Raw genomic sequence first — 14,358 nt, 5'->3', positions numbered from 1 at the left:
GTGTGTTTTTTCCATGATATAACTTTATTTATTAACTGAGAACCAGTGGACAGTGACACTATTTCATGTCCATGAAAGCTGTCATTCCATGTGTACATTGATTTATGCTCCGATTAGGAATAATAATGATGTTAAAAAATGGTAAGGGGGTAAACGTACAAAAGAAAGATGCTACGTTCGATTTGCATATTTAAAAATATTAAAAGTACAAATTAAACTGAAAATAAAGACCACCCCGAGTGTTTATCTCCTAATAGCTGATGTGTTTAGTAGTATCCTGTTAAGAGTTCTTAATATAAATACAACAAAAGTTAGCTCTTAAATATTAATTACATTCATAAGATAAACAGGGGAGTGACTTGAAAGACGGTTATTAAACAAGACAAAAAAAAGAAACAATATAACACCATGAAGCAAGTTAAGCAGACAGGAAAGGTCACAGGTCACAGCGTAAAACATAAAAGCTATTTCTTTAATGCGTGTGTTTTCCTTTAAGTGAGTTTCACTGTAATAATTGAAAACAAAGTGAATCAAATGCATCTCAAACCAGTTGGAAGACCCTCACTGTTATTTATATATTAATCTTTCATTTGATCCGTTTTAATGACTGAAAATGTGGCTAGCGTGTAGTAACATCTTTATATATATATATTCACTATGCATACCTTCAGTATATCACACATGTCTGCCTCTCTATTCATACAGCAGTAGCAGGAGGACATTTGAGCTTTAGCAGGACACCTCCATGGTTTGTGGTCCAGAATTGGGCCCGTCCAGTGGGCTGTTGAGGTTGCGGTTGCGGGATCCGTCTGTGGAGGTGATGCTGGAGGATGAGGAACGGGATCTGGACAGACGGGTCATGCCGGCTGCAGGTACTGTGGGTCGTAAAAGAGATTTTGTGTTTATTTTTGTTTTTGGTAGCTTCAGGGGGATAAAAATACAAGCATCATGCAAGAGGAAACCAAACTGAGAATGTAATAACAGATGATCACAGGTTTGTCTTGTGTCGTCTGCCTACACGCTGGTATAAATGTGAACATGAAAGCATTGCTGATGAAAGCAAATTACTTGCTGAGCACAGACGCATACAAGGCAAAGTGAAAACAACTCATGCTTTCTGAAAACCTACAAAAAGCTGCTAAATGATTGAAAAAAAAAAAAAATATATATATATATATATAAATATATATATATATATATAAATATATATATTTATATATCTATACACACACACACACGCGCACACAATTTTCAAATCTTTTTAACATAAAAATATAGACAAATCATAACAGAAGTAGAATAAAGAACACATGAAAAAGAAAAAACAGCATAAATAAATAAGTACTTTAGAACAGGGGTTCCCAAACGTTTCAGTCCACAACCTCCAATATCCTCTGAGGTGGTTATAAATACAGTTAAATATAGCTTGCATGCAACGGCGCGCACACACACCAATAGGCCCAAGACAATTCTTCATTTAATTTTTTAATGTATTTGAGTGCTGTAAATGTGCCAGAAAGTTTAACCTGGTGGTATAATACCAATCTGCTGCATTAGACACTATTGCTGTATCTTTAATATAATGTGATCACCACAGGGGTGACAATCCAATAGAACTAGTAACTATGAGCTACTATAGTAAATATGTAGTATATAGTAGCTATAAACTACTATTTTTATCTTCAGTAGGTTATGAATAAAACATGGTTATTCTAATTAGTTAAAAGTTATTGAAATCGACATTCAGAACCTATAATCGATTTAATTTTTCCAGGTCAATTTTTTTAATTACTTTCCCTACTGTGTGTAGTCATATGACCCCGCTCTGTTAAGGCTGATTTATACGTCTGCGTCGAACGCATGTGCCCCTTTCGAAAAAAATTACTACACATCGCATGTTTGGATTACATTGATGATGATTGGAAGCTGCGCCAGATGCCTTGATATGGCATATTTTCTATTAAAATAAAATTATTTACATTGAAAATTATATTTTCTACTTTTGAAAACATTGAACATATTAGTTTTGTTATAAAATTAGTTTTCACTTTTTATAAGAAAAAAAGTGACTTGGATTTAGGCAATGTGTGTTTTAATTTCAGTTGTTCAGCATTGATGTTCAATAAATAATCATAAATAGCAGATAGTCTGTGTTTACTTCAATTATTTTAAAATAAAGTAATACACCCTTCATTCAAAAATCTCTTATAATATTTGAACATTTTTACTGTACAAAACCTGTCAGTGAACTGTGAGGGCAAAAAATAAATAAATAAATAAATAAATAAAATAATCATTCATTAATCATAATCGATTTAAAATGTTCAATTAATGTAGATTTTAGACCAAATTACACAGCCCAATTTCTAATGGTTTAATAAAATGAATTAGATTTTTGGAAATCACCAAGCAAGACCCTTTCATTGTCTCACAACCCCTCGGGGGGTCCCGACTCTTACTTTGGGAACCACTGCTTTAGAACAGACTTCAACAAATAAAACCTAAATTGAAAATAAAGTAAATAAAAACATAATTTGTATTGGCAACACTTTAGAATAACAGTTCATTAGTTAAAGTTAGTAGATGTATTTACTAATATTAAGTATGAAAAATCTTGTAAAGCATTAATTAATCATAGATCAACATTTACTAATGCGTTATTAAAATCTAAAATTGAGTTTGTTGACAAGTTAATGCACCGCAAGTTAACATGAACTATACTATTTAACTTAAATAATGTTAAATAACATCAACAATGATATAATAAATGTATTGTTCATGTTAGTAAATACATTAACTAAAACTAACTAATGGATCAATACTTTCAAGTGTTAACTTTAAATTAGTTTTTTTTTTTTAGAAAAAAGCCACAGAGAGGAATTTCTGCAAAAAAGATGTACCAAACAAAACAAAAACATACATAAAAACCAATAAATGTGCAATGAAGAAAGCATAAAAAATAATTAAACAAATAAAAAAGAAATAAATATCTACATTAAGAATATATCAAAACTAAAAACATTAATATAAATATGCAGACATTTTTTAAAAATCCATTAAAAAAACACATCGGTCAACCACACATAAAAAAGTCAAATATCACCATGCGAATACTGTAAACCAACACAGAAGAGAAGCATGCATATATAGAGCGTTCACAATAATTGCTGGTTCACATCCAAATACCTGATTCACAGCTCAGATGACTGAGCAAAACATGAGGGACTGTTGGCAAACGTTGACGGGAAACAAACAGACAGAACAATAAGACATCTATTAAATACAGTAACATTTTTAACATAGTTCTGTTAAGGCTCTAATTACAGTAAGCGGCAATTGTTTTTTAAAATTGAATTTCCTCTGTAAATCCTGCAGGTGTTTTAATGGCCTCTGCGGGCTCTTAAATCTCAAAAGCTTTTTTTCTGCAGTGACATTTTTAGCAGCTGAACCTCAAACTGCATTTAGAGTTCTTCACCCACAGAGGGCATCAAGATGACAAAACATGCCTTTAGAAATCATTATGTTTATAAGAAAGCCTGTTTCCACTATGGAAAGTATAGTAACAAATTACAAATACTCAAACTACTGTAATTGAGTAGTTTTTTTCAGGAATTGTAATTTCCTAAGTCGTTTTAAAAATGTGTACTTTTACTTTCCCTTGGGTGCATTTTAAGTGCAGTATCTGTACTTATACTCCACTACTTTCCTTCAACCTGCAGTCCCTACTTCATTTTTTCTTGTCTATGGGAATTACCAAAATCAGTCCTGTAATTCCTGTCCAATCAAATTGCACATAGAAAGTAAATCGCATCATTATGAACTACCTTAAGACATGGGCGATTTATAATCGCAGCAAACTGTTTGGAAGAATTACAAGTGTCCAAGAAGTTGTCCAAAATCTTTACACGCATTGACCCAGAGACTGTTTAGATGCAAGTCACCGATGAGAAGAAGATGGATGTTTATTGTACGATGACTGAAATGGCCTTAAATACCCAGCAGGCACAGGACGTCACCATGACGTCAGATTGACGTTGTACCCCAACGTTGTGAGGACATTGCATTTTGTTTGCTAATGAATATCGGGTTGACATCAGAACTCAATGTCAGGCTGATGTCAATGTGTAACATCCAACTTAAAATCAACCAAATTTTTGGTTGCCATACCTGATGAATAAATAGTATTCAGTATTTGACATCAATATGATGTTGGTTTAAGATGTTAGCTCAACGTTTGATTTAAATCAAACAAAACTCAACAAAATATCACAACCTAAATCTAACCTAATATTAACGTATTATAACGTTGTGTGCCTGCTGGACAATCACTAAACACACTAAAGAAATGATACGTTTCCACACATCCACAAATTACATGGAAATGCATAAGCTTTTTACAGCGTAATACTCACTGCTCTTGAGTACTTTTTGAAAGGTCTAATTTTTACTCTTACTTTGAGTAATATTTACAACAGATACTTTTACTCTACTTGCACTATATATATATATATATATATATATATATATATATATATATATATATATATATATATATATATATATATATATTTATTTATTTATTTATATACAGTTGAAGTCAAACTGATGAGCCCTCTTGTGAATCTTTTTGTTCTTTTTTCAAAATATTTCTCAAATGTTGTTTAACAGATCAAGGAATTTTTCACAGTATTTCCTATAGTATTTTTTCTTCTGGAGAAAATCTTATTTGTTTCGTGTTTTGGCTAGAATGAAATCAGTTTTGAAACCATTTTAAGGTCAATATTATTAGCCCACTTAAGCAATAGTTTTTTAATAGTCTACAAAACAAAATATTTTTATACAATGACTTGCCTTATTACCCCAAGTTGCCTAAATAACCTTATTAACCTAGTTAGGCCTTTAAATTGCATTTTAGGCTGAATACTAGTATCTTGAAAAATATCTAGTCAAATATTATGTACTGTCATCACGGCAAAGATACAATAAATCAGTTATTAGAAATGAGTTATTATATATAATTATTATTAGGCCTTATTCTCATAATCATGCATTTTTCTTTAAATTTGGACTTTTTGTACCTGCTGTGGTTAAAAAGATGTAAGAGAAATAAAAGAACTATACAAATTATACAGGTTATTCTGTTACCAGTAGATACAGGTTATTCTGTTACCAGTAGTGCTAAAAAAAGGAAATAAAATAATGAATTATGATTTAATATTGCACTGTTCTGTTCTTTTTTCATAAATCTTATAATCTTTTTGAACTAGTTTGAAATATCACAGTATGTTTTGATAGCACAATCTCAAGATAAGAATGACCAAAATTAGACTCCTCCTGATGTGACCCGGTTAAAAACTCTCCAGAGCTTTTGATGGCTTAATTGAAAAGTCTGGGATGAAAGTTGCAAAGCCTTGTGCTCACATGGCAAGACACTGCAAGTGAACAGAGTAAAAAATGAACTAATATTTTTCACAGTGATTGATTTCATTAAGAATTGCACACTTTTTTGTAACGTGGAACTTTTTTTGATGTGGAAATATCCAATTGAGACATTATTTAAACATGCGCTCATTTTTCATATATATTTTAGCACAAAAATCTGAACAGTGGATTAACTTTGAATCACATTTTTTGACATATTATAGTGAAAGATTTTTACAAAAGGAGAACAATTATTTTCACAATTTTTTGCGTAATATAATGTTTAAATCTGTCTTTGATAGTCTAAGAATCTACATAGGAATTAAAATGTAAAGTTTGGCTAATGTAAGTGGTGTTGAAGTGGAGATTTATGACTCTAAAGAAAAAAAGTATGTTAGAAAAGAAGCTAATATCTAAAAATAATATTGTGATTAAAATCTATAGACACAAACTGGTAAGAGTGACACTTATAAAAGGTTTTTTAACACTTCTTTAGGCTGGAAATCTTCATGTAAAGCCCAATTGTCAGACACAAAACAATGTTTTTGCCTGCAGCGCCTCGCCTTAAAAGCTTGGTTTGCCACCAGACGTGACGTAAATTCCTGCGAGATTGCAACAAGAACTCTAACACTGCACAGAAATGAAACAGCAAGTCTCTCTGGAGGAGGAGGAGGAGGTACGAGGTCAGAGAAAGGGTGACATCTTTTCACACTGAGCGCTGGCAGCACACCGAGCGCCAAAACCTGTCAACAAATATGTGAGGAGGCCTCATTCAGAGCACATCGTGATTTTGCGCACGTCTGCCGCTTGGAAGAAAAAACTAATCAACATGGAGCGAGTGGGAAGCGATGCTGAGCTGTGTGTGGTAAAAAAAAACAACAAGAAATAAAAACAGTCTCCCCGAGCCGGATTTGTCTTGATAAAAGATGGCCATTAGTCATAGTGTTGTGCTGAATTGCTAATTAGCGTCGCCTAGCGTCTGAGAAATGCGGGTAAACAGATGCGTGTTTACGGAGTAAGTTGACCCAGATTGCTCGGCAGATTAAACAAACATCTGAAGGCAGATTCATAGGTTAGGGAAAGTCAAGAGCTGAGGTAAACAGATAATAAAAATACTCACTGTAGCCCATTCCTTGTACAAAGTATTTGAAGGCTTCGGCCAGCTTTCCAGGCTGTTGGGAGAAAAGAGGATGTTCATGTATTCAAATTATAGCAGGCATTCACAATGGTGAAGATAAGAGCAGGACGCAGGTGGTTAATGTGGTTTTCAAGGTTACAAAATGGAGATAATACTAACCTGAACAACCTGAGGCAGACCTCCACAATCAGCCATCTGACACACACAAACAGGGAGAGAGAGAGAGATGAGTAAAATAAGACAGAGATAAAAAAAAAATCACTGTGAAGAACAGATCAAAATATAACACTGCAGGCCAAACAATGAAGCTTTTTTGTAACACTTTACTTAAAGGGTCATTTTAAATGCAAAGATGAGACTGTTTGAGGTGTCTTTTTCATGACAACTTGACTTTATCAAGACAACATAACTTGTCATAAAACTGTCATAAACATGACTATCATGAGGCCAATATAATTGTGTCATTCATTTTATTACAGCTACAGCATCATTAATATTTTGCTTGACCTCAACTACAGTGGTGCAAACTGAAATTGTCATTAAAATAATCATTAAATATAAAAGACACTTTTATAAAGTTATTTAGCAGTGTCTTGACACTTTTACTAAAACATTTTAATGGCAAATACACTGAAAAATGTGAACAGGAAAAACTTGATGCTTTTATAATGAATTATAATGGCCTCATGACAATCATGTTTATGGCAGATTTATGAGAGGTTATGTTGTCTTGATAATATCAAGTTGTCATGACAAAGACACGCAGACTATGATGAATTTGTTTATGTCAAGTTGTCGTAACAAAGACATCTCAAGCAATGTCATCTTTGCATTTAAAATATTCCAAACACTCCATATTCATGTCATACAGTATGTCATGATTATAAAGTTGTCAAGTCAGTGCCTCATGTCAGTCTTATAAATTCCCTCTTCAAGTAAAGCTTTACCGTGTATTTTATAATTTCAGTCTAATGGAAAGAAACATCAAAAACACACTTTAAAGTGTTTCTTTTGTCACACTTTATCAATTTGGCTCCATTTGCACTGCAGATCTTGATGGTCAATTCCGATTTTGTGACTGTATCCGATTTTTTTTGACGACCTGCTTATATCAAATTTTAAAAGTGACTCGTATCCGATTGTCTGCATTTACACTGTACACGGCAAAGGCGAAATGAACAGGAAAAAAAGACTGGGCGCTGACTAACAGCTGATAATTAAAGAGTCCTCTTTTCTCTATTGCTGTATGTAATCTATTCACAGCTTTTGACAAGCTGTTTTACGATAGTTTATGACAGAATGGTTCTCATTTGTCCATCTTCTTTTGATATATAGGCTTTTTTAAACCTTTAGGCATCTTAATGTAATGTCCATGTCGTGATTTATGCATTAGCTTTATATTAGTCTATAATATATTGGTTACATGGCAGAAATTGCGGTCTCTAGTTCTCGTTAACATGCTTAAATACCTGTGCTATATGACAATATAAAAGCTGTATAAGTCCTCGTATATGAGATTTAAGTTGGGACTCTGCTGAAGTCTGTTCTGACTTGACACTATTCGCTATAGTTTTTAATGACGCGCGACTCTCATTGACAGATAAAAATCTGATCTACCGGCTTCCACTTCAGACACGAGAACACAGATCCAATGTATATCGGATAAATTTCCACTTATGAACAAGGCCTAAATCTGATTTGAGTAAATCGGAATATATGTGATTTGTTCTTGCTTACACGTACATAGGCCATATCCGATCTGTGCCACATGGGAGAAAACAAATCGGAATTGAGTCACTTGAACAGTGCAGTGTAAATGCAGACTTTGTGTCTGTAGATTTCAGTTACAAAGCATATTTTTAAAGGAATTTTGTTTTCTCAAAATGAGATTTTTCTCCAGCACTGAGCCATGAATCTCCACTTCAGCTGCACGTACATACACCAAACTGCACATGATTTATTCATGTCTGTATTCTGGAGGCTTTTTTGCAGAAAGTAGTTTCCAAATTAATTTTGTTTGTTTGCAAAACAGATTGACAAAATCCCCACAGTAATTTTTTTCTCCAATATGAAAAATTAAATGAAACAACACTTTTCTAATGTTCAAAATTTCTTGCTAGAATTATATGCAAATTGGTGCATATTCAATTAAATAAAGACTTATTTGAATATTTAAACATAACAGACAAGAAAACTTGTGATGAAAAAACATTCTGAAGTATGGTGATAAATATTAGTTATTTTCTTCCTGCAGTGTCCTGTCTTAAGTGCTGACGTTTTAGAGTTTTAAATAGTTGTGTGGCTTACCTTGAGCAAGGTGGTCTTTGTCGGATTTAACCTTGAGTTGCATTCAACCTGTAGTGCAAAATTATTCAAGAGGTTTAAAATATTCAAGGATTCAACAACAACAACAACAACAACAAAAACTGCAGCAAAATGACCTTGTACTTCCAAACTTACCACAGCCTCCACCGCAGGGGAAGTGTCTCCAACCACCAGAAGTGCAGGGCATCTGCACAAAGATCAACAGCCAGTGGTGAAAAACAATCAACTAATAAATAAATAAATAATGTTTATTAAATCTATTATTTATTCATAAATAAATATTTTAAATAATTTATTAAATCTTGAACTAAATAAAATTAAAATGATTTATTAATTTAGTAAATAAAAAAATAAAATAAAATAAAATAAGCTCTGGTAAAACAATAAAGAAAAAAAAGAAAAGAAAATATGCTCTGTTATAAACAATACAGAAAAATAAATGAATGAATAAAATATAATAAAATAAAACAAAAATAAAATAAGCTCTGGTAAAACAATACAGAAAAAATAAAATGAAATAAGCCCTGGTAAAACAAAACAAAACAAAAACAAAACAAAAAAACTCTAGTAAAAATAGTGGTAAAACATTAAACAAATCAAATCAAAATAAATACTTACGTCAGTGTCTTCACTATGTTCTCATTAAGACCAGCAATAGGCCTCTCGATTCCGAGGTCTTGACGCCTGTTCAAAACAAACACACAATTTACACGTCTGCTCCCAAAAGTGATAACAAATGCACACACTCAATTATTATTTTTTTTGCTTGTTCAAATTACTTATTTAAAAGGAGCTAAAACAACACAATTCTTAAGATTTTATTTAGACTTAATTTTTTTTAATTACATAAATTTGTTAAAAATTAACCTAATCATTTTGTGTGTTGGGACAAACATGAATGAATTGTGTGGAACCCTGCATTTTTTTCAATGCATGATAAATTTAACGTAACATCACTTACGCGTTGTATGAGCCGCAGAAGAGGGCCAGGTTGTCCTGGTTGATGTCCTGTGCGATGTGCAGGCGGTACGTCTGGATCAGCTCCTGGTTGTCAGTCAGTTCCTCCTAAATGACCACAATAACAAAAAAGCTGGCTCAAAAAAAAACATCATGGGATTGATTGTTGAGCCATTATAGAGATTTACTCACAGTGCTGAAGTGATGCGCCATCACAATGTCCACAAGATTGCTAGTCCATCCAGTCAGCTAGAGAAAATAAAATAAAAATAATAATAATATGTAGAGTTGAATTTGAAAATTATTAGCCCCCCTTTGATTTTTTCTTTCTTTTTTTTTTTTTTTAATATTTCCTCAATTACGTTTAACAGAACAAGGAGAATTTTCACAGTATACCTGATAACAGTTTTTCTTCTTGAGAAAGTCCTATTTGTTTTATTTTGACTAGAATAAAAGGTTTAAGCAGTAATTAAAAAAAAAAAACATTTTAAGGTCAAAATTATTAGCCACTTTAAGCTAACTCTTTTTTTCGATAGTCTACACAACAAACCATCGTTATACAATAACTTTCCTAATTACCCTAACCTGCCTAGTTAACCTAATTAACCTAGTTAAGCCTTTAAATGTCACTTTAAGCGGTATAGAAGTGTCTTGAAAAACATCTAGGTAAAATATTATTTACTGTCATCATGTCAAAAATATAATAAATCAGTTTTGAGAAATGAGTTACTAAAACTTTTATGTTTAGAAATGTGTCGAAATAATCTTCTTTCCATTAAACAGAAATTGGGGAAAAAATAAACAGGAAGGGGCTAATAGTTCTGACTTTAACTGTATATGAAAAATATGGTAAATAAAATCACATGCCTGTTCAAATAGTTTGTTCATCTTTTATTTTATTTTACTTTAAATATATTCTTAATTGTATTTTTTTACAAACTTTTACAAAGTTTATTCACTGCAGACACCAAACATTTATTAAATTGAATTAGTTTTTACCACTGCAACAACAAAAAAATATTGTATTTTTAATTTAATTTAATTTAATTTAATTGTAAATAATTATTGTTTATTAGCATCTTATTTTGTACCAAAAAAAAAAAAAACTTGCACTTGCCATCGCTGTTACAAAAATATTATATTTTATTTTTTTATAGTATATTATATTATAAAAAATTATATTACATAAATTTTTTATTTATTTATTTTATTTTTTAGCTATTATTGCTAGTCCACCCAGTCAAATAGAGAAAAACCAAATCCAACTTAAATGGATGTGTAAAACAGTATAAACACAAGATAGGACACCATCTGTTTGTTCAAAGTGTTTGCTCACCTTAGAAGCAGCCCAGTCTATCCAGCCCTCAGCGCAGGGGTCCACATTGATCAAAACAAGCCCCTCAACCAGCGACGGATGAATCAGCTGCAGAAAGAGCACAGGATTGAGCCTTTAATGAAGGAAACATGTGGAGAGGGTCTAAAAAATGCATGCAGACACATCAGAATAGGAGCTTTTAGCGACTGAACTCAAAGTATCACCTTTAGCAGCCCCGACCGTCACAGGCATTAATCTTTCAGTATGCCAGACTGCTGCTTTATGACTGGCACTTTATTAAGCCAGACTTTCATTTTATTACTGCTGATATAAAATAATTATTGTGTTTATATTTGCATTTACTGTAATTTTTTGTATTATTTATTTATTGTATTATATTTATATATTTATATTATATTTTTAGAATTGTAATTATAATTGTATTTTATTATTGTTTAATATTTATGTTGTTTCTTTAAATACTGTTTTGTATATGTAATTTTTTTAATGTTTTAATACTGTTTGTACAAAAGAATTCTTGCATTTGTTATTTTAATTATTTATTTTTGTTCTAAACAATGCCGGTACAATGTGTGTGTGTATATATATTTGTATATTATGTATATGTGTGTGTGTGTATTTTTTTTTTTCAATTTCATTTTATTTCTGTGCCATTCCTTTATTGTTATTACAACTGCTGACACAAAATAATTATATATATATTATGTTATTTGTTCATTTTGTCAATTGTTCGCTATTCATTTACTTAAAATTTTACTTAATTACTATTTTTTATTTTAATTTCTCCCATGTTGTTTTTCCACTCTGCTGCTACAAAATAATTCTTGTTTTTATTATTTTATTTTATGTTATTTTGGTTTGGTTTTCAACCAAATCAATGTATTTTACTTATGTTTTTATATATAAAAATTGTTGTATTTATTTATTCATTTATTTATTTGTTTGTTTATTTAATTTTTGTATTGTCTTTACCAAACACTGCTGGATGTAGAAAAAATGAAATATACATTTTATCCATTCTAATTGACCTGGTATGTCAGTCTATGCACGCACATGAAGTAGTATAAATGATACAGGACACATACCAAAAGTGAATGAGGAAAGAGCAGAGATATATTAATAGATATCTTGCATAAAATAAATGCTGAATATATTCGGCCTGTTGGTGCGTCAGAAATGTTTAGACTTTGATTAATGGCTTGAAAAGCTTGAGGCTGCAGTATAATAAAAGTCCTGCAGTCACAGTCTCTGGGGATAATGCAGTTTTGCAGCACGATTTTGACTCAGCTCTAAAAGGCCAGGTGGAGAATATATGATGAAGATATGTGATACTGCTGCTTGATAAAGAGCATGGACACACTACAAATGTGCACCATCCTTTAAGGGATTTTATTGTTAACTAACACTAACTACTAAAAATCATTCATATTGTTTAAAATAAAATAAAATAAAAATGTAATAAAATAAAATGAAATGAAATAAAAAGTGGCCAGTGGTTAAAAACAATCACCTAACAAATAAATTAACATAATTAAAATTATTATTTAGAAATAATTATTTTATATAAATACTGAAATATTGAAATTAATGCAATTTATGAAGAACCTTTAATGCAGGGGTGATACAATAAAATAAAAAACAAATATAAATAAAATGTAATTAAATTACTTAAAAAGGCTGTGGTTAAAACAACATAGAAATATAATAAAATAAAATAAAAAAAATTTTTTACCTTTGCAAATAATTGGAAAAAAAACCTACAAAATTTACTCAAACTAAAAAGAAATTAAAATAAAATAAAATAAAATAAGAATTGGTAAAAAAACAATACAGAAATAAAATAAAATAAGCTCTGGTAAAAATAATACAGAAAAAAAAGCTCTGGTAAAAACAAAACAGAACAAAAATTAAATTAAATAAAAAAGAAAAAAAAGTAAAATAAGCTCTGGTAAAAACAAAACTGAAAAAATAAAATAAATAAAATAAAATGTGGTAAAAATAAAATAAATAAATAATAATAATATAAAATGAAATACACAAATAAAATAAGCTCTGGTAAAACAAAACAGAAGTAAAATAAAACAAGCAGAGATAAAACAATACATAAATTATATAAAATACATAATTTAAGTAATTGAAATAAAAAACTGAAATACAAAATTGAAATACAAAATATGAAAATAGAAAATCGAAAAATAAAACATTTTTATTAAATAGAAATACAACAAGTACAAAAACCACACATAACAATTTCTTAAAATTAAAACTGAAAATAGAAAAAGGAATTCCAGTAAAAAATATGAATATAGAAAATATAGCTATCATGTAGTTCTTGATGTATATTCTGTAATTTAATCTGTTCTATTCTAAAATAAATATTATTAGTCAAACATTATATATGGATGCATGAATAAACATTTTCCTTTCAAAAATGTGTCATTCAAAAATATTGGTAATAGGCCTGTCAAAGTAAAAAATTGAAAATGAGCTGGTATATAGAATATGTGAATTCGTTTCAGTAACTTCACAATCCAGAGAGAGTTTTAAACATCTCTGTAGCTTTGCTAATAAATCAACATCAGTAAGTCAGCAGTTGTTGTTGTTTCTTTGGGCAAAAACAGCTAACGTCAAACAGTTAAACTGTTGGCTTCCCTGCCCCTTGTTTACAGCAGAGAGACGCCAACATGTTGCTAAGGTTATGCCAGTGGGATTGAGAGAGAATTCAGTTTTCTGTGCACACACTGAATGCTAATGTAGGGGATTCAGTTTCATAATAAAGAAAGAGAAAGAACGAGCTAGAAACAGAGACCTTAGGTGAAAGGGATAGTTCACCAAAACAAAATTCAATCTTTTACTCCCACTCCAGTGGTTCCAAACTTTTATTTTGTTTGAGTTTCTTTTTTTCAACTGAACACAAAAAGTTGTATAAAAAATGTAATACTATATTAAACAGTAGTCATTTGACATCCATAGTGGGGGAAAATACTGTGGAAGTCAATGGGTAATGGTTTCCCACATTCTTCAAAATAATGTATTTTTTGTTCAACACAAGAAAGAAACTCAAACAGTTTTTGAACAAGTGTATGGTGAATACATGATGACACAATTAAGTCATAACTCAACTATTCATTTGGTCTCACTTTATAGACCATTTTGAGGAATGTAAACAATAACAATGACC

The 14,358-nt window shown here is 30.8% G+C and overlaps 1 protein-coding gene across 7 annotated transcripts in view; it reads right to left on the bottom strand.

Moving 5' to 3' along the window:
- Window positions 1–3: 3 nt before the first annotated feature.
- ndrg3a (ndrg family member 3a) overlaps window positions 4–14,358 on the bottom strand; it is a 74,647-nt gene continuing 60,292 nt past the window's right edge. For 4 of the 7 annotated variants that reach the window (XM_021479547.3, XM_009306019.5, XM_005169249.5 and 1 more), the window contains 10 exons: window positions 11,178–11,264; window positions 10,034–10,090; window positions 9,846–9,949; window positions 9,503–9,568; window positions 9,020–9,071; window positions 8,867–8,914; window positions 6,719–6,754; window positions 6,542–6,593; window positions 3,187–3,225; window positions 4–875 (listed from right to left, as the gene is read on the bottom strand). In XM_021479547.3, coding sequence (XP_021335222.1) covers window positions 730–875; window positions 3,187–3,225; window positions 6,542–6,593; window positions 6,719–6,754; window positions 8,867–8,914; window positions 9,020–9,071; window positions 9,503–9,568; window positions 9,846–9,949; window positions 10,034–10,090; window positions 11,178–11,264 — 687 coding nt within the window. In that variant the 3' untranslated portion in view covers window positions 4–729. 7 annotated transcript variants of the gene reach the window in all.

Source organism: Danio rerio, chromosome 11, assembly GCF_049306965.1.
Source record: "Danio rerio strain Tuebingen ecotype United States chromosome 11, GRCz12tu, whole genome shotgun sequence".
Classification (NCBI taxonomy): Eukaryota; Metazoa; Chordata; class Actinopteri; order Cypriniformes; family Danionidae; genus Danio; species Danio rerio.
This window is presented reverse-complemented; position numbering and strand designations above follow the sequence as displayed.